At 43.6% G+C, this 19,603-nt stretch overlaps 1 protein-coding gene across 5 annotated transcripts in view; it reads right to left on the reverse strand.

Moving 5' to 3' along the window:
- Positions 1-19,603, reverse strand: part of ZZEF1 (zinc finger ZZ-type and EF-hand domain containing 1) — a 115,844-nt gene that overhangs the window by 10,858 nt on the left and 85,383 nt on the right. For all 5 annotated transcript variants that reach the window (XM_059908025.1, XM_059908027.1, XM_059908024.1 and 2 more), the window contains 14 exons: positions 19,297-19,436; positions 18,686-18,963; positions 17,001-17,175; positions 16,381-16,513; positions 11,623-11,822; positions 9,995-10,114; positions 8,430-8,621; positions 7,457-7,557; positions 5,990-6,125; positions 5,535-5,894; positions 4,354-4,497; positions 2,634-2,802; positions 2,369-2,467; positions 1,800-1,965 (listed from right to left, as the gene is read on the reverse strand). In XM_059908025.1, the coding sequence (XP_059764008.1) occupies positions 1,800-1,965; positions 2,369-2,467; positions 2,634-2,802; positions 4,354-4,497; positions 5,535-5,894; positions 5,990-6,125; positions 7,457-7,557; positions 8,430-8,621; positions 9,995-10,114; positions 11,623-11,822; positions 16,381-16,513; positions 17,001-17,175; positions 18,686-18,963; positions 19,297-19,436 (2,413 nt within the window). The remainder of the gene's footprint in view (positions 1-1,799; positions 1,966-2,368; positions 2,468-2,633; positions 2,803-4,353; positions 4,498-5,534; positions 5,895-5,989; positions 6,126-7,456; positions 7,558-8,429; positions 8,622-9,994; positions 10,115-11,622; positions 11,823-16,380; positions 16,514-17,000; positions 17,176-18,685; positions 18,964-19,296; positions 19,437-19,603) is intronic.

A 19,603-nucleotide genomic window follows, 5' to 3' on the forward strand; every position in this document is an offset into this window, starting at 1 on the left:
AAAAGCTTCTGCACAGCAAGGAGAACAATCAACAGAGTGAAAAGGCACCCTGTGGACTAGGAGAAAGTATTTGCAAATCATATATCTGATAAGGAGTTAATATCCAAAATACACAAGGAACTCATACCATTCAATAGCAAAAAATAACCCAATTAAAAAAATAGGCAAAGGACCTAAAGAGACATCTGTCCAAAGAAGGCATACAAATGGCCAACAGGTACCTAAAAAGGTGCTCAATTATCACTACTCATCAGGGAAATGCAAATCAAAACTACAATGAGATATCACCTCCCCTGTGTTAGGATAGCTCCCATCAAAAAGATAAGAGAAAACAAATGCTGGCAAGGATGTCGAGAAAAGAGAGAACCCTTGTGCACTGTTGGTGGGAATGTAAACTGGTACAGCCACTATGCAAAACAGTATGGAGGTTCCTCAAGAAATTAAAGCTAGAACTACCAAATGATCCATCGATCCCACCTCTGGGTATACCCAAAAGAAATGAAATCATTATCTCAAAGAGATTATCAGTACTCCTATGTTCATTGCAGTATTATTCCTAATAGCCAATGTCTGGAAATAACGCCTGTCAATGGACGAATGGATAAAGAAAATGTGGTGTATATATACACAATGAAATATTATTCAGTTATGAGAAAAAAGGAAATCCTGCCATTTTCGACAACACAGATGAACCTGGAGGGCATTATGCTAAGTGAAATAAGCTAGATAAAGAAAGACAAATACTGCATGGTATCACTTTTATGTGGAATCCAAAAAAAAGTCAATCCTATAGAAACAGGGAGTTAGAATGGTGGTTGCCAGTGGCTGGGAAGTGGGGGAAATGGGGAAAGGCTGGTAAAAGGGTATAAACTTTCAGTTACAAGATGAATAAGGTCTGAGGATCTATTATACAACATGGTGACTATAGTTGATAATAGTGTACAATACTATAACACATAACAGAAATTTGCTGAAAAGCAAATTTCAGCAAGAGGGTGAAATTTAAGTGTTGTCACATACCACAGAAAAAGGTAAACATATGAGGTGACGGACGTGTTAGTTAACTCGATTGTGGGAATCCTTTCACAATGTATAATGTATTATGTATCAAATCATTACCTTCTACACTTTAAATACATTACAATTTTATTTGTTAATTACACCTCAATAAAGCTGGGGGGGGGAAAAAGAAATAAACTAATTCTAAAATTTACATGGACATGCAGGGTAAAACTAGCCAAGACAATCTTGAAGATGAAGAACCAGTTGAAGGATTTATACTGCTAGATAACGTAAATTTGCTATAAAGCTACAATATCTAAGTGTGGTACTGGCACAAAGATAACCAAAAAGACCAATGGAACAAAAGCAACCAGGGATGGATCCATGTGTATATGGACACCTTCTCTGTGATGAAGATGGCACTGGAGTGTGGTGAGGGGAAAGGTGGGCTTTTGAGTTAAGTGGAGATCCATGTGTGAGAAAAAGCAAAGCATGACCCTACCCTTCAAATCATGCACTAAAATTCATTCCATGTGGATTGTAGACCTAAATATGGAAGAAAAAATAATTAAGCTTTATCTTCATGACCCCAAGGTCAAGTAAGGCAAAAATTTCCTAAATAGGACAATGAAAGCTCTATCATAAAGGAAATGAGTGATGAACTGGAAGACATTAAAATTAGAAACTTCTTTTCATCAAAGACACCACTAACAGAGTGAATGGCAAGCCCCGAAGTGGGGGGAGATATTCACAATACAAATACCCAGCAAGGGACTCGTATCCAGAAGGCAGCTTACCTGTGGGTGCAGCATCGCACGATCCTCAGGAGTAGGTGGATGGCTTTTAACCGCTGATGACCAGTCTGGCGACAGGCCACACCCACCAGCCATTCCCAAATTTTGGCCAATGGGAGGTGCGGCACAACTCTTTCTTCTGACAGCATCTGCTTCAGAATCTCGAATCCTGGCAACCCGCACACACAGAGACATTTAAAAACTGTAAGCTGCTCAAGTTTTAACGAATAGGAGGAAACCACTGTGATCATTTACATTTCGCCTGAAATTATGCCTTATGTAAAAGCAACATAGGAACACTTTCAGTTCTTCCTTTTTGCAGAATGCCCTGGCAAATTTTAAGAGAACAAGCATCTTTCCTAGGTCCTGACAGATGGCTCTTTAGAAGTTACAACCTGCCCAACTCCAGTACATTCACGAGTGACGTGCGTGGGCCTTGTGAGACAAATTCGTTGAAGTCTCAGAGAAAAGTACCTGGTTTGATTTTAACAAAGATCAGTGACATAATGGCACCGACCCCCAGAGTGTCCCGGGCCGGGAGATCATGCAAACGGAAAGACCAGAGCACACACCTGTCTGGAATCGCCCCAGGTGCCCAGCCGTCACAGTGAATTTGTAGCCCCACTCGGTGTTGCTCATGTCAGAGGTGAAGCGGTAATACAGAGTATCTCCTGGGGCACACAAGAATCAGAAACAGGTCAGGATACTGCAGCAACAGGGAAAGGCAAGTGAGCGCTTTCCACTGAAACAGATTCAACACAGTTTTAAATCCTTCAACAATTTCCCTTCTAGGTACTTAACGTTAAGAGTCTGTATAACTCAGTATTTATTTACTACCTGGAAGCTCAAAATCTTTCCATTTCTGTTGAGACCCACTGAAGTTGTGTCGATCCTGCTGAAAGTCACCGCTGCTGGACATGGCTAGCTCGTCACAGCCTTCCTCTGTATTGCACTGAGGATCGAATTTGATTGAGAGGTAGATTGCACCAGGAATGTGAACTTTATCCTAGGAGGGAAAACAAGGACACTCCTGTCATCGCTGGCCACTGGACAGTGACTGAGGGCTTCCTTGTGCCAATCCTGCAGTTAAGACTGGGCATGTAAGAAGGGGTGAGTCACAGCCCCTGCCCTCCAGGAGCTCTCGGCCCAGCTGGGTCGGGGAGCACGCACATGGCTGCAAACACGGCAGGAAGCACACTGTGCAGCATGGGGCACAGCTCGAGGGGGGGGGCGGGGAGGGGAGGCGAGGGCAGAAAAGAGTCCCAGTGAAGGGATGTTTGGGTTGCTGTGGAGACTGGGGGCACAGGAGCAGCCTGTCCAGGAGGAAGGAATGGCAGGAGGCAGGTGAGAGAGAGACGAGCACCTGGGGGTGCATTCCAGGCAAAGGAAAGAGCACTGACTGGAAAGCCTGACATGTTCAGGGAATAACAGGAGCTTGATGTGTCTGAGGTACAGGTTGAGCTTTGTGTGCACATATGCTTGGGAGATGGGGGCAGGGGTGACGTGATCCTGGAGAGGCCGGCAGGGACAGATGCAGAAGGCTTTGTGTGCTAAAATGAAGCGTTGAGACTTGTCTGGACAGCAGGGGGAGCCCTGGAAAGACCGTAAGCAGGAGAAAGCCTAGGTTAGGTTTGTGTTGTACCAGGATCACTGTGACAGCTGGTGTGCAGCAAGGCCAGGGCTGGGGCAGGCCAGCAGTGGGGGATCAGAGAGCAGCAGCGGGAAGGACCCAGGGGAGGGGAGGAGTCCGGGCAGCGGAGAAGGTAAGGTGATCGCTCTGAGGCAGAACTCGATAGCTCACTAGGTGTGTCTACGTGGGGCTGGGGGAGTGGGGACAGAGCCTAGGAGCCGGGGAAGAAAAGAGGCTTAGAAGGTAGAGTGAGGAGGTTTATTCTTCTGCAAAACGAAACCTCAGCTGGCAACAACCATATCCAGGATTAGTTTCTCTATCACCCACCACTGTGGCCACAGGCCATCACCTACTCAGAACGACAGCTCCAACATTTTGAAAAGAGATGAAGAAATGCAAGCAGCACTAGGTCAGTGAAGATAACTGAGGCCGCCCCCCTCCTGCCTCATCCAAACTCCTGCATCTCTCTGTCCACGTACAGAGTTAAGGATGCAAGAGATGAGGCTTTTCAGTTCTGGGTAATTAAACAAAGGGGTGGGAGACTCCAAGGTGTGGCCAGGTCATCAGGAGATGGACAGAGTGAGGGCTGAACCCAGACCCACACTCAAAGTCTCTGCCAGACACCAAGGCCTCACTCTCAGGAGCTTGCTGCAGGAAGAGGAATCTCTCCTCCAGGGCCGGGTGGCCCCTTGCTTTCTATTAAAACAAGGTCAGGAGAAGAGAGGACTTGTTTGTATAGATTCCCGGGACTGGCTTCAGGGAGGCAGACTGCTGCTGAGACCATGGGAGCACTTTCTAGGCCATGTCTGTCCAGGCAGAAAGAGCCGCAGCGGGAGTTGATGAGATTCATGCTACTCAGCAACCCTTGCAGGTCCTGCCAGCTGCGCACCCTGAGGCTGGGCGAGTCTGGCCGACCCTGGATCGTACCTCAAAGTTGGTGTTGTTGTTATACGGGTGTTTCGACTCCCTCACTTGCACCTCCATTCCTGGCTCCTCCATGAACTGGCAGGCAGCCAGGGCCATGGTGCCTAGCATGTTCTCTCGGCAGCCCTGGAGCACCTTCTGCAGTATCTGGTGGGACACAGGCAGGAAACATGGGAAGACGGTGACAAAACTTCGTAGTTCAGCTAGAGACTGTGCCCAGGGCTCCTGAGTTCTGCTATGTGGGTCCCCTGGTTCTACACAGAAGGAAGTAGAAGAGATGCTTCCAGCCCTGTGAAAGTTTGCTAACCCAGCACTACTTCAAAAGACCAAGTTGAAGATCTGATTTAAAAACAAAACAAAAGATGATCACCACTTGTCAAGTTGAAACTTAAAATTAGAGCACTGGAGACTTTCCTGGCAGTCCAGTGGTTAGGACTCTGTGCTTCCACTGTAGGGGGCACGGGTTTGATCCCTAGTCAGGGAACTAAGATCCCACATGCCGCACGGTGTGGCCAAAGAAAAAAAGAAAATAGAGCACTGGACTTAAGAGAATGCACAGACTCTGGTAAGACCCCACGTCTGCCACCCAGAAGCTGGGAGCCTTGGACAAGCCTCCTGGGCTTGATTTCTTCACCAATAAAACTCTCTGGGTCACAATGTAACACAGGTGTAAGTGCTGGCAGAGTGTCTGACCTGAGGTAGACATTCTAGAAACCATGGTTTAAAACAGAAGACGTAAACCTTCCTGGAAGGCTTCCTGTATTACGGGAACAGGCTGTCAGAATCATAATTAACCCTGTCTCCCAGACTTCACACTGTGTGAGACCCTAGGGGACATGAGAAGAGACAGGCTAGCAAGGAGAGTTAGACTCATAAGTCTGAAAACAAAAAAAGAAAGCTGCAAGGGCAGGTTTCGTGGGATCGTTACATCAAACACTCTCTGAGCACCAAGTCTGCCTAGGCCATGAGCTCGGCTCCAGGCCAGTACTTGGGAGAGTTTAACAGCGACCTGACCCTGCCTTCGTTGCGTTCACACCTGTCAGGGGGCTGTACAGCCACACAGGTAACCTCACTCCAGGAAGGCACTCACTAGAGGAAGCCTATTCAAACCCCCCGGCGGGGGGCTGGGAGGGACACAGAGGAGGAGCAAGTGGGGTGAGTGCCCAGCCCGGCTGCCTAATTACCTTCTCCCACTGGTGCTTTTCTTCCAGCTGCATGAACATATCCAGAATGTAGGTCATGTGGGCAGGGCCGCTCAGCTCCAGGATGTCCTCACTCACCGGCACGTGCCCCGGCCACTCGGCGAGCAAGGACGCGAGCACATGGCGGGCGTACAGGACTGCTGTGGCCTCGTTCACGCGGAAGAGGTAGTCCCGCACGGCCCTCTTGCTCTTGCAGTTGAGCTCTTTGTGCAGGAGGGCGGCGCTCTTGCTGCGCCGCTGCTTGGCGTAGCTCTGCTGCAGTTCACTCTCCGTGCTGGAGATCAGCTTCTGGGTCACGGGGTTTGACTCTGTGGTGGCCTGGTCACAGCGTGCGGGACGGGACTGCAACCCAAAGACCAGCGTCACAGAGGCCTGGCCTGCTCACAACTGGGGTGGGGGCGGGAGGGACACCTTGCTTCCCAGGTGGGGCGACATACCAAGCATGGTAAGATAATCATGTCTGTATCCACAGCTTTGGCGCTCTGCTCGTCCAGTCTCAGACTCCTGCTGGGCTGCCACCTCTGAGCCAGGGTCCGTATCCTTTCATCGGTGGTGAGCTCATCCCCGTCAAACCTGAAGAGAAGGAAGGAACACAAAGTTGGGCACCTGAGTTACAGAAAGGCAAGAGTTTAACCTGCAGTGAAACTTGCAGAAATGCCGATCCGAGTTATTTTCCTGTTATTTTGCAATTACGTTATTACGTTCCATATTTCGCACACTAGATTCACAGTGTTCATCTATTCATGCATGCAAATGTGCACATGAACGTGCACGCGTGCCCATGTGCCCACAGCAGAGATGCAAGCCATCCCTTAGGATCCATTCTTCCTTTCATTTAGAAACAAAGTTCCCTGAAGTTTTAGCAAGATACACAATCACCCAGCTGGAGACACAGTTCCCAGTCCTCCTAGCAGCAATGCAACTAGGGTCACGCCAACGGGAGGCCAGTGAGGTAACGCGTGCCATTTCCGCAGCCTGCCCTCAAACAACTGGGTTAAGGATGAGCTCCTTTACCCACCTTCCCCCTTTCCTCTGGGCTGGAACAAAGAGCTGGTGTCGGGGAGCCAGGTCTGACGACACAGGTGAGGACAGCACCCTTGGGGGTGCGGGGTCCCTTGTGAAGCAGACCGCCCACCCACCCTAGGCTGCTGCCTACCTCTGGACTGCGCCATGAGAGGGAAAACAAATTCCATCCTCCTTGACCATGATACTTCTGTGTCCTAACTGATGCAACCCTGCCTCATCTCACAAAGGATTTGAGGCAGTAGATAATACATACGGGAAAATAGAAATATGAAATAACAAAAGAAAATTAAATTGGAATTGGATATAAATCAGAATAGGAAGTCAAAACTAGGATGTGGGGGATGGAGGAGGAGATTAGTTGCAGAAACATAAAGTTCTCCACAAATTTAAGAGCTGGGCCCGAGAACTAGCTCTGAACTTCCTGGCCAAGAGGAAGGGTATATTGTTAATTTTATAATAATCCTTGAAGAAAAAACACAAAAATAATGCACAGAAGTGAAAAAACAAACAAACGAAAGGACACTTTTGACCAGAATGTACCAGAAGGTCCTGCTCTGCACCGTTTGCTCCCTGGGCTGACATGGGAGAGAAACCTTGGCGTCTGTGTCAAAACTCTGCCCCCACAACGAGTTTACTCTAAGAGGCAGACTGCGAATATAAAGTTCTTCCTAAAGGAGAAGCACACAACACAACTCAAAGATGAGCCATGCGGTGTGGCACAGCCAGCTTTCATGTCGCTTTATGAAGAACTGAAAACCAACTGCTCTTTGGCCTGTCAGGAGTTTTTATCCACATCTTGTTGGCAGGAGGTAAACAGAGTCCCGCCCTTACTTGTTGCCTCACTCACTACACTTTGGCTGCATCTAAATGTCCCTTACCTCTTCTGAACCTCCAGGAAGAAAGAGTCGGTCCTCTTCATCTGCAGTTCGTATATGGCCCGGAGAATGTGCAGAGGGGCATTGAGGGCGTCGTGAGCCATCTGAAGGCCACAAGGAGGAAGTAGAAGAGAGACAATTTAAACTGCTTTAACACATTATTGATGATCTGACCTCAAAAGTGATAAAACAATTATTTCCTAAAGTTACCACAAGTTATAATTTAAGAACATCACATGGGCACTTCATGCATATAAGATTATAAGCCCTAAAACATGGACTGTAAAATCTGCATTACTGTTATAAATTCAAAGGAAGATATAAAACATGGAAACACCAAAAAAAAAAAAAAATCATGCAAACAAATGTACTGCTAATAGTCAATAAGTACCCACCAAATTGTATCCATTGCTAGCTTCTCTGTAGCAGCTGCCTTGCACTCAAGTTTGATAAGTGGCACATAAATCTAAGTACTGGACTTTCTTTTCATGTTTTTAAAAACTGTACTTGCTTTTCTTATATCCACCCCATACTCTCTGTTTACTCTTCACACAGTTAGATCCTTTGAAGTCCTAGCCCTTGCCCATTTTCACATCATTCTGAGGAAGAGTGGATTATCCAGGGAAAGTAGGAGTGTGTCTGAGAAACTGTGAGGACAGACTGTCGTCTGGGGATTTATGGACAGGCCTGAAATTACATGTAAAATTTTACAAAATATTTGCAAGTACAGTTTATGGGAGAAACGATCTAAAGCTTTTGGGTCCATGACCCCCAAACATTAAGAACTACTGTTGTAATAGGGCTTTTCCATCCCTCTGGACGAATTCTGCACAATACCGACTGAGTCTTCAGGAAGTGCATTCTCAGGACATCAGTCTGAAGCATTTTCACATGGAGGCTAAAACACAGTCCAAGTCAAAGAGAATCCATTCCTTAGAGTCCCTTCCTCAGTCCACACTGTGACCCAAGAACGTACCAAGAAACATATTCTGGTGGGCTCATCCAGGCTTTCGAGAGGGTCTAGCTTTTTCTGCTCCGGCTCACCCGGGCTGCTGACTGACCGTTCCACCTCCTCCTCCTGGTCCCCTCGCTCATCCAGCTCCAGCTCTCCATGCTCAGCCAAAGTGCTGATCTCCTTTTTTGAGGAGTACAGCATGATGGACAAAATCTACACAGAAAGAAAATCAGGCAGGGCAGGAACATGAGTGTTTAGTGGGTGAGATCTTTAACCCTCAAAGGGTAGAAAACATCTGACTGAACCTTTTAAAAGACATCAGAATTCACAAAAAGAATGTAAGATTAGTAAAGAAATATGAAAACATGTTCAACCATACTTATAATCAAAGAAATGCTGACCAGAAACTACAAGGGACCTTCGCGTTTAACTCTGCCCCTGACGGTGTAAGTTGTTATCACCCTTTTAGAAGGCATTTTGGTGAAATGTAAGGAGCTATACAAATGTTCATAACCTTTGACCTGGTAACTCATCTTCCAGGAATAATGTACAATGTGTAAAAAGCTATACTCCTGATATGGTCAATGAAGCATTTAATAATGGCAAAAAAACTGAAATCCATCTTTATGGACCATCTGCAGCCATTAAAGATGGTCGTTATGAAAACTACCCAGCAACTTAGAAAAATGGCCATCACATGACCTCAATTTATTTCCACAGCGTGCTTCATTGTACAATCTAAACCTATGTATGTAATATAAACACAGAAGGAAAAAAATTAGAAAAAGGAAATACACATAATACTAACAGTAGCTCTGTTTGCGGGGGATGAAATTTGGAGTTTTTCTTTCTTTTCTATTTTTCAAACTTTCTGAATATAAAAAATATAAGTTTTTGAATGTAAAAAAAATTTACTTTAAAAATATTTCCTAAAGAACAAGAGCTCAGATGTTCACCAGGTTAGCCATTAATATGTTTTAGCGTTATCTTCCTAAAACCTAACCAAATCCTCCTGTGGCAACTGAGAGCTGTTTCCTGGAGCTCAGGCCTCTGTGTGACTGAGAATGGCCAGCTGAGCACCCCCATACAGCAGCAGCCTTTTCTGACCTGAAGCTGACACTTGGCACAGAAACGCCCCAGGGAACCACAGTAATTCCACTAAGAAAAATCGAAGGCCTATGGCGAAAAGTAATAAAATGAAAATTATCAACTAAAATCCTACATAAAATAAACATAAGTGAGGACAAATTTAGGAACTGATTTTAGCTCAAAGGAAGTTTAAAGGGAAATAATAATTCAAGGGCAGATTTACTACCATGATATAATTGGTCAACCGTGTGTTTCCACAAAATACTTCTCTTCCAATATTCTTTGAACAAACACCAAATTCATTTTCCCTGACAAGGGAGGACAGGTGTCATAATCTCTATTTCCAAAGGGGAAGACAAATATAAGACACTGTTTTAACAACTGCACCAGATGAGAGTGCACAGGGCAGAACCAGCTGTAACTGACTGGTGGTTCTAACTCCCAGGCCAGTAAATCTGCAGCAGGAAACAGCAGCAGGAATCACCCTGGTCCCTTACTTCCAGGTCCCGGAGGAGCCACGTTTTACTGAAGCCGGTCCCTTTGCTGCACTTTTTCACCAGCAGCTTCAGCAAATCAGTCTGAAGGAAGGTAGCATGGGTCTCTTCAAAACCATGAGCCTGCCAAACAGAAAAAGAATGATCTGCAACTGCCTCAGAGTGAAGAAGGTAAGGGTCACTTGGGGAGAAGCAGGCCTCTCTGTCAGAGCCCAGTCTCAGCTAGTGGCCCAAGTTCACCTTCTGGTGAAAATTCCAGAGTCAATGGGGAGGATGAAACTCTGAACCTGAGCCATAAGCTAAGTCTGTTTGCTCTCTAATTCATTCACTCAACAAGTATTTCGGAAGCCTCGTACACTCTATGTGCTGAGTCCTGTGCGAAGAACAGAGGTTTTATGTCCCTCTCCTGCTCCCTACCTTCCAAAAGCTTCCCACTGCCCTGTAGACTGAAACCCGAGTCCCTATTCATAGCGGACAAGGTCCTGCAGGCCCCCTGCCTGTCTCCGTGGTCTCATCTCCTCCTCGCACTGTCCTCAAGCCCTGAGGTAGCCCCTTCTACTCCCTGACAACCAGGCCTGGAGTTGGACCTCTCCCAGGATGTAATGCTCTGCCCAGACTCCTCATCTATCACCTCAGATTTCACCTCCTCAGAAAGGCTCTTTCTGACTCATGGTGGATTTCCTTGCAGGCTCTTTGTTGTCTCCCTTGCAGTTTAGGCTGAAAGCTCCACGACAGCAGGGACCTTCTTTCTAGTTCAACACTACGTACTTAGTTCCATCTGGCCCCTGGTGCTCGACAAATAGACAAATATTTACGGAATGAAGGATTCAAAGACAGAAATGGTCTCTGCCCTCAGGGAGTTTATTTTCTCTTTCCTACTGTAATGCAAACAACTAAAACAACAGTAGATTGTGATAAATGCCATGAAATCAACAAACAGCAGATGTGTGGTCTCAAGCCTAAAAATATAAACTCTCAGGGCTGGGCCAGAGCTGAAATGCCATCTAGTCCAATCTCCTTGCGGTGCTTGAGTCGTTCCATGGCCTCCTCGCCAGTGTTGCCAAAGTCAGGGAACGCATAAACTTTCCAAATGAGATCCTTCTCCCATGGCTAGTTCTGTTGGAAAGATCCTCCCTATCGATGCCCCTCAGATGGTAGAAGAATCATGTTCCCCACAAGTCAAGGCTTCCCATCTCCGTGTCAATTATCGCCCAGCTCTTTAACTTGTCTGTCTTCTCTCACACCAAATGCCAAATCTATTGCTCCAAGATCCCATAAGATATTAGCCCCCTTTATTCTTCCTAGGATGAACCAGAAGGGACCGTGGTTCAGAGGGAAGTGAGAAACTGTTCAATTTTTCTTCTCATCTTCCAAGGTTACGGGCCCATTAGGTAATGGCACCTGGTTCCATGAGGCAGGACTGAAAAATTACAGAGAACCAACTGTTGGGAAAATTCTGTTTCTTCCTTAAAGTTATCCATGTGCAAGGCACCAATTATTTCTAAAAATAATCAAGATCCTATGATTAACCATCCATTGAAATCAGATAGTAGTATTTCCTTCTAGTTAATACCCTGCAGGAGTTAAATCACAGCCAGATTCATCAGCAAATGGAAGAAGCTCACCACTACCTTTAGTGTTTTGTATAATCCTTTGAGGGCCAGGGACAGGACCCAAGTTGCTTCCACTGCCTCGGGACAATGGCTGTCCATGCTGGTTTGCAGAAGGTGACTGGCAATAAAGGCAAAGTGCTGGGAGTACTGGCTCAGCTGGGCCTGAGAGTTGCTGCATTCCGGTCCTCCTCCTTTCTGGACCAGCTGGTAGTCCTTCACTGAAGGGTGATGTCAGGCAGGAAAAGAAGGCACAAAAAGCACAGTTAATACTTCCTGCAGATAAGTTTCTTCCCCAGTAATGTGCCTTACTGAAGCAAGAACTGCAGACCCCAAAACACAAATCTCTCTGGCTTCAAACTTAGCCATTATATTTAAGGCCAGCTTGCAGCTGAGCACAAAAGTGGTACTGGGCCACCTACCCACCAAGCAACCAAGAGATGCAATTCACATTCCTACCACTCACACAAACAGGTTGTCTCCAAAGGTGTTAAAGGAAGTTCATAAACACAGAACACATGAGAGACTTCCATTTCAGAACAAGCCTGAGTAAAAGGGATCGGATTTACTCTCTTACATTAAACAACCAGAACCCTGGAAAAATACATGAAACAATGGTTTGCAGACACTGGGCAATAGGTAGTATAGGACGATGACCCCTGAAAGAAGGGACACAAACCAGGTGAGCCTTCCAATAGCCCTGGCTATCTGGAGACTATTTCCAGCCTGCACAGCATGGAGTGGAAATCCAAGTCTAGTTTTAATGAACTGAGGAGACAGAGGTCAGAGTTCAGGGAAGTCAAGGCAGCTAGAACTTATGGGGTAGAATATCACAGAGAAGGGAGATGCACAGAGAGAGGGGTGTGTGGGAGACCCCTCTAGATATCTACAGAGGGTTCCTCATGAGTCTTTGGCTGAATACTGATCTACACAAATGTGAGAGGAAACTATCTAGATAGGAAACTACCCAGTTCTAGGAAAGAACTGTCAAAAAGCAGTAGGCAGAACAATTCTTGGAGCTCACAAAGAACTCTGAGAATATTCTGTCTTCCCACAGTGAGAGTGGAAGTGTCCTAGTCGGGGGCAAAAAACTATTTGAAGACATAATGATCAAAAAAATCCCAAATTTGATGAAAACTATAAATCTATAGATCCAGGAGCTCTTTAAACCATCAAGCAGAAGAAACATAATGAAAATCATGCCAAGGCACATCATAATCAAAATGCTAAAAAGCAGTGATTAAGAGAAACATCTTAAAAGCAGGCAGAGAAAAGAGACACATTTTGAAGAGTAACAGAGAATGACGGCTGACTTCATGGCAGAAACTATGCAAACCAGAAGAAAAAAGATCAATATCTTTAAGGTATGCAAAGAAAAAACTCCCAGTTTACAATTTTTTACCTAGAAAAATTCATCTCAAAGATGAAGTCAAAGTAAATATTTCTTTGGTTTGGTAGGACAAACCAAAATAACGATTTTGTAGCAGCAGACCAGCACTACGAGAGTTATTAAGGGAAGTTTTTCAGGAAAAAAAAAAAATGATACCAGGTACAAACTTGAACTTATACAAGGAATGAAGAGCACCAGAAATGGTAAATATGTGGCTAAATATTAAAGTTATTGTTTTCTCGTTTTAAGATCCCTTTTAAAGTATGTGACTTTTAAAGCAAAATAAATAATGTATTGTGAGGTTTATATCATGTAAAAGTAAAATGTGGGACAACAACAGTCCAAAAGATGATGGAATAAAAATAGAAAACCTATGTTTCTTCACTATATGTGAAGTGGTAGATTGTTTGAAGATAGACCACGATGAGTTAAAGGTGTATATTATAAACCCTAATGCAACCAGTAAGAAATTATTTGAAGGTAAACTACTGTAAACCCTAAAGCAACCACTAAAAAAATAAGATATACTTTAAAGCTAATAGTGGAGATAACATGGAATCATTAAAAAAAAACAAAAACAAAAACGACTCAATCCAAAAGAAGTTAGAAGGAAAAAAAGAAAAAAGAACAGATGTGACAAACAAAAAACAAGCAAGAAGATAGTAGAGGGGCTTCCCTGGTGGCACAGTGGTTAAGAATCCACCTGCCAATGCAGGGGACATGGGTTCGATCCCTGGCCCAGGAAGATCTGACATGATGCGGAGCAACTAAGCCTGTGCACCATAACTACTGAGCCTGTGCTCTAGAGCCCGCGTGCCACAGCTACTGAACCCCATGCACCTAGAGCCCATGTTCTGCAACAAGAGAAGCCACGATAATGAGAAGCCCGCATACCGCAACAAAGAGTAGCCCCCGCTTGCCGCAACTAGAGAAAGCCCGCGCACAGCAACGGAGACCCAACACAGCCAAAAAACAAACAAACAAACAAACAAATAAATAAATAAGAAGATAGTAGATTTGAACTCAATCATCCTGATAAGTGTATTGAATACAAATGGTCTAAACATCTCAATTAAAAGGCAGGTACTGGGGAGGGATAAATTAGGAGTTTGAGATTAACAGACATACACTACTATATATAAAACAGATAACCAACAAGGATCTACTGTATAGCACAGGAAACTATACTCAATATTTTGTAATAACCTATAAAGAAAAGAATCTGAAAAAAGAATATATATATTGAATCACTGTGCTGTAAACCTGAAACTAGCATGACATTGTAAATCAACTATACTTTCATTAAAAAAAAAACAACAAAAAAAAGGGCAGGTATTGTCAGACTGGATTAAAAAAGAAGACTCCACTATGTGCTATCTACACTTGAAATGTAAAGACACAGGGAGGTTAAAGCAAAAGAACAGAAAAAGATGCATCACGCAAATGTTAGTAACAACAACAACAAAAAAGCTAGAGAGGCTACCTAAATATTAAAGTAGATTTCAGAACATGGAATATTATTAGGGATAAAAAGGAACGTTTCATAATGAAATGAGAAACAGACCATACACGCAATTATAGCTGGATACCTCAACATTCCTTTCTCAGTAATTGTTAGAACAAATAGACAAAAAATCAGTAAGAGTATAGAAGACTTGAACAGCACTGTCAAATGACTTGATCTCAATGACATCTATAGGACACTCTACCAACAACACAGTATATGCATTTTTTTCAAGTGCACATGGAATCTTATTTGAAACAGACTAAATTTTTGACCATAAAACAAATTGCAGTAATCTTAATAGGACTGAAATCATTCATAGTATGTTCTCTGACCACAACTTGCAATCAATAACAGAAAGATATCTGGAATATCCCCAAATATTTGGAAATTAAACAACAAAATTTTAAATAATCACAGAAGAAAGAAAAAAATCACAAGATGAATAGAAAATACTGTGACCTGAATGAAAATGATAACACAACATATCAAAAATTATGGATGTGGATAAAGCCACACCTAACAGGAAATTCACAGCATTAAAATGCTTCTATCAACAAAAAAAGAAAGGTCTCAAATCAGTGATTTAGACTTCCACTTTAAGAAACCAGAAAAAGAAAAAAGAGCAAATTAAACTCAAAGCAAGAAGAAATAAGGAAATTAATAACAGAAAGATAGAAATCAATAAAAGAGAAAACAGATATAACAGAGAAAAATCAATGAAACCAAAAGCTGGTCCTTGGCAAAGATCCTATAAATTGATAAATCTCTGGCTAGTCTAGGAAACAAAAAAGAAAAGATACAAATTACCAAAACCAGGAATGAGAAGAGGCATCTGATACCCCATGTGAGGTTCAGAGAAATTAAGGATCTACATTTTATAAGACCCAAATTTATCCCATAAGTGAATGGAGAGATATACCATGCTCCCAAGTCAAAAGACTCAATATTGGTAAGATGTCAGTTCTCCCAAATGGACTATAGATTCAATACAATGCCAATCAAAAGTCCAGCAGGTTCTTTAATAGAAACTGACAAGCTGATTCTAAAATTATACAGAAAGACAAAGGAACTAGACTAGCCAACAATTCTGAAGAATAACAAAGTTGGAGAACCTGATTTCAATACTCAGGAGAAATCTACAACAGTCAAGACAATGTGGTATTCCCATAAGGACAGATATATAGATTAATGGAACGTAACAGAATCCACAAATAGACACAAACATACACGGGTCAATTAATTTTCACAAAGTTGCCAAGATAATTCAATGAAGAAAGAATAGTCTGTTCAACAAATGGTCATAGAACAATGGGATAGTCATATGCAAACAAACAAACAAACAAACAAATAAATAAACCTTGACTTTTACATTGCACAGTACACAAAAATAGCACAGACAGTGCCTAGTGCTGAAGCTGAATGATAAAGCAGATTATTTCAAGAGCAGACCTGGGCACATAATGATGTACCTTCACTGTTCTATTGATGAAACAAAGTGGAAAGTGACATGAATGCCAATACAATTATGTGAAGTTATTTTACAGTCCTGTAGCCACCTGACTCCATCATATATTTAAATTACCCATTAGAAAACAAATGACACTGGCAAATGAAAAAAGTAACTGTTCAGAACCTAAACATCTAGCCAACCCAAAAACACAGAGCCATATACACAAAATAACAGTGTGGAAAGGGCCTTCAAAGTGATTCCAATTCAACCACATCACCTCAGAGACAAGCAAAAAGAAGTTCAGGGAGCTATAACTTGTTTTTTAAAAATTCACACGCAGGGGCAAGAACCAAGATATCTTAACTGATTTTAGGGTATACAGAGATTAGACAACTGTCTCTCATTCTTAGAAAAAATAATTATGCTTGGGACCTGTTTTCCTCTTCCGGGTTTTGACATTGACGATCACAGCCCTGTTCTTCTCAGTAAAGTGCTTCAAGATGATCACATTATGTGGTTCATTGGCATTATCCATATAAACACAGCGGGTCCCCGCGCAGAGGACCTGAACATGACACAGACAGAAAAGGCAACTCAGCAGCACATACAGCACAGTGCCTTTTGCTTGTGCCGCTGACTTCAACAAGCACTCAAGGACAAGGTTCTTCCCATCTCTAAGTCCAGGGCCTGGCACAGGCCTGGCACAGAATTGGTTTAAGTGCTTGCTGGATAAAGCCATGTTTTCACAGTTCTCTTCGTCCCAACCAGTTGAGAGACGTGAAAAGTAGAAATGAGATCAAGATGAATGCCAAAGTGAACAACTGTATTTTGAAGTTCTCTGTAATTTAATATATTACAGTTACCTATTATTCAAAGCCAAGAAAATGAATCAAATGGCTAAACTGTTAAAAATGCAAGTTGAACAAACCATCCCATAATCTTGAAAATATACCAATACTGTAAAGGCAAATTATACAACTAAAGAAAAAAAAACTTCCAAAGATATACGCTGTGCATGTGATGAAGAGGAGGCCAGGCCTTCAGTGGCGTACCTGGGGGAAGCCGACCAGCACCAGCAGCGTGAAGATGTTGGTGTGCTTCAGCTGGAAAGGCAGCTGCTTGATGCAGTGGTCTGTGAAGGTAGCAATGACGTCACGCCACAGGGGGGCGCTGTTGAGTGACCGCAGGATCTCCGCCATGGAGCAGGCCCAGTCCAAGCCCACGCGGCTAGAAGGCAAGAGCTCCATGAGATGGCAGCGCACAGGCTCCAAATTCAACTCATCAGGTCGCCACACTCTAAGGCAGACCCAGAAGCATGCCAATGAGCCATTCATTATATTAATTTAAAAACTACCAGAATGTTAGACAACTCTTTATCTGATCAGGAGCCTACTCCTCTATTCTTCCTTTACTTAAAGGTTTCCTTTAAATCATGAATACATTGTTGTGCTTTATCAAATGATTTTTCTTCACTGGTTGATATGATCACATTGTACTCCCTCACTCCCATTTTGGTTGTTGTTAATGTAGTGATTTTAAAACTGTAAACCCTCCTTGATTTCCTGGAATAAATGTAAAGTAGTCAAAAACAAAACAAACAAACAAATAAACTACCAGAATGATGCTTTTGATATAATGATAAGTGTGTGTGGGGGGGATATCAAGATTTGTTACTTTATACTTTATATATACTCAAGTCTACAGCTATGCTTTTAAAAATCTCTATAAAAGGTCACGCACACATATGCACTTGTGCACACTCACATTCACGCACAGGAAATATATACTAAAATAGCACCAGGGACTTCCCTGGTGGTCCAGTGGTTAGGATTCTGGGCTTTCACTGCCATGGCCCGGGTTCAATCCCTGGTCAGGGGGCTGAGATCCTGCAAGCAGTGTGGTGGCAGTGGGGAGAATAAAACAGCACCAGATGCATTGATGTGGTACAAGGCAAGGTGATTTTTTCCCCTCATTTTGGTTTTCCAAATTAGGTATTGTGATTATGTTACTTTTTTCTTTTTTTTTTCTTTTTTTTAAAAAGTGCACCTGTGATTCCATTCGGGTTTTTTTTTTTTTTAAAGGTGTTTTCGTAGATTAGCTAACTGAAATGCTACATTTTATTTATTTATTTATTTATTTATTTATTTTTCTATTTATTTATTTATTTATTTTTGGCTGTGTTGGGTCTTCTTTTCTGTGCGAGGGCTTTCTCTAGTTGCAGCAAGCGGAGGCCACTCTTCATCGCGGTGCGCGGGCCTCTCACTATCGCGGCCTCTCTTGTTGCGGAGCACAGGCTCCAGACGCGCAGGCTCAGTAATTGTGGCTCACGGGCCCAGCCGCTCCGTGGCATGTGGGATCTTCCCAGACCAGGGCTCGAACCCGTGTGCCCCGCATTGGCAGGCAGATTCTCAACCACTGCGCCACCAGGGAAGCCCTATGTTACTTTTATATAATGAAAATAGATCTATTTTCTTCAACCCCAAAGCCTACACTTATTACTCTCAGGAAAGAACAAACCAGAATATATATCACCAGAGAGTGCCCAGACTGCACAGCTGTCTTAATGTGGGTTTTAAGCGCAGTTTTAATGTTGGTTGACAGTGTTGCTAATAAAACAAATTCCACTCTCACAAAAGATCCCTAGACAAGAGCACGGAAGCACGCTGAAATTAATCAACAGCCAGATCACTGACCTAAAGAAATGAACACCAAGGTGGGGTAGAGTGGGGGTGGCTACCTGTCCAGACACACAGCTCCCAGGCTGAAGAGCAGGTGGGTGGTCTTCCAGCCATCTGGCACAATGGAACTGTCCCCTGCTGCAAACAGGTTGTGTTTGGCTGAGAGGACCTTGGTCACTGCGGCATCTACCTCCACTGGTGAAAGGCGGATGATTAACTGGCCGAGAAGACCCAGGGTGAGGTGATATGTTTCATTCAGGTGGCCTGCGTTTGAGATGACGACCTGGAACATGAGTGGGAGCACGTGCTCCAGGTCTATCAGGGGGACTGTGGGATCCTGTCGAGAGAGGAGAAGAATCTGTTCAATACAAAAATCTATGTAACCACACCAACTAAACACTCCATCTCCTTCATATACTATTTATAACTGGCCTGGTGCCAAAGGAATTATGCAGTGTCTTTCACAAATGGCTTAGGGACAATCGACTGTGAAATAAACATTCTCAGGTATCATCTTACAATCCTACTTTAATTTATAATCCTACCCCAGGGATATACAGATGACTGCAATTAACAGTTAATTTCAGTATATGGCTTTCCAAAAATTTTTTCTATGCATAACACTACCCACCCCACCCCCCCTTTTTTTAAATGCCAATTTGTCTCTTACCGAGTTTAAGGGAGGTAACATGGCTGCTAATAATCCCAAAATCCTCTTCTGGGAACACTCAGCAAACACCTGCTCAGGGCTTGGAGTAACTGCCTTTTCCTCGATGGGCTTCTGACACGATGCTTCTGAATTTTCAGCATCTGAGTTGTAAAACACCAAGCTTTCAGATTTTGCCAGGTTCTATGTGTGTATGAAGAGGCAAGTAAACCACTGCACTGTTCCTGTGCCACTACAGAATCAAGCTGGGACTTTACAAACCTATTGCTGAACACGTCTTACTGAAGGAGGTCTGTCCTGATCACCCTGG

The sequence above is a fragment of the Balaenoptera ricei genome, chromosome 20 (assembly GCF_028023285.1).
Source record: "Balaenoptera ricei isolate mBalRic1 chromosome 20, mBalRic1.hap2, whole genome shotgun sequence".
NCBI classification, from domain to species: Eukaryota; Metazoa; Chordata; class Mammalia; order Artiodactyla; family Balaenopteridae; genus Balaenoptera; species Balaenoptera ricei.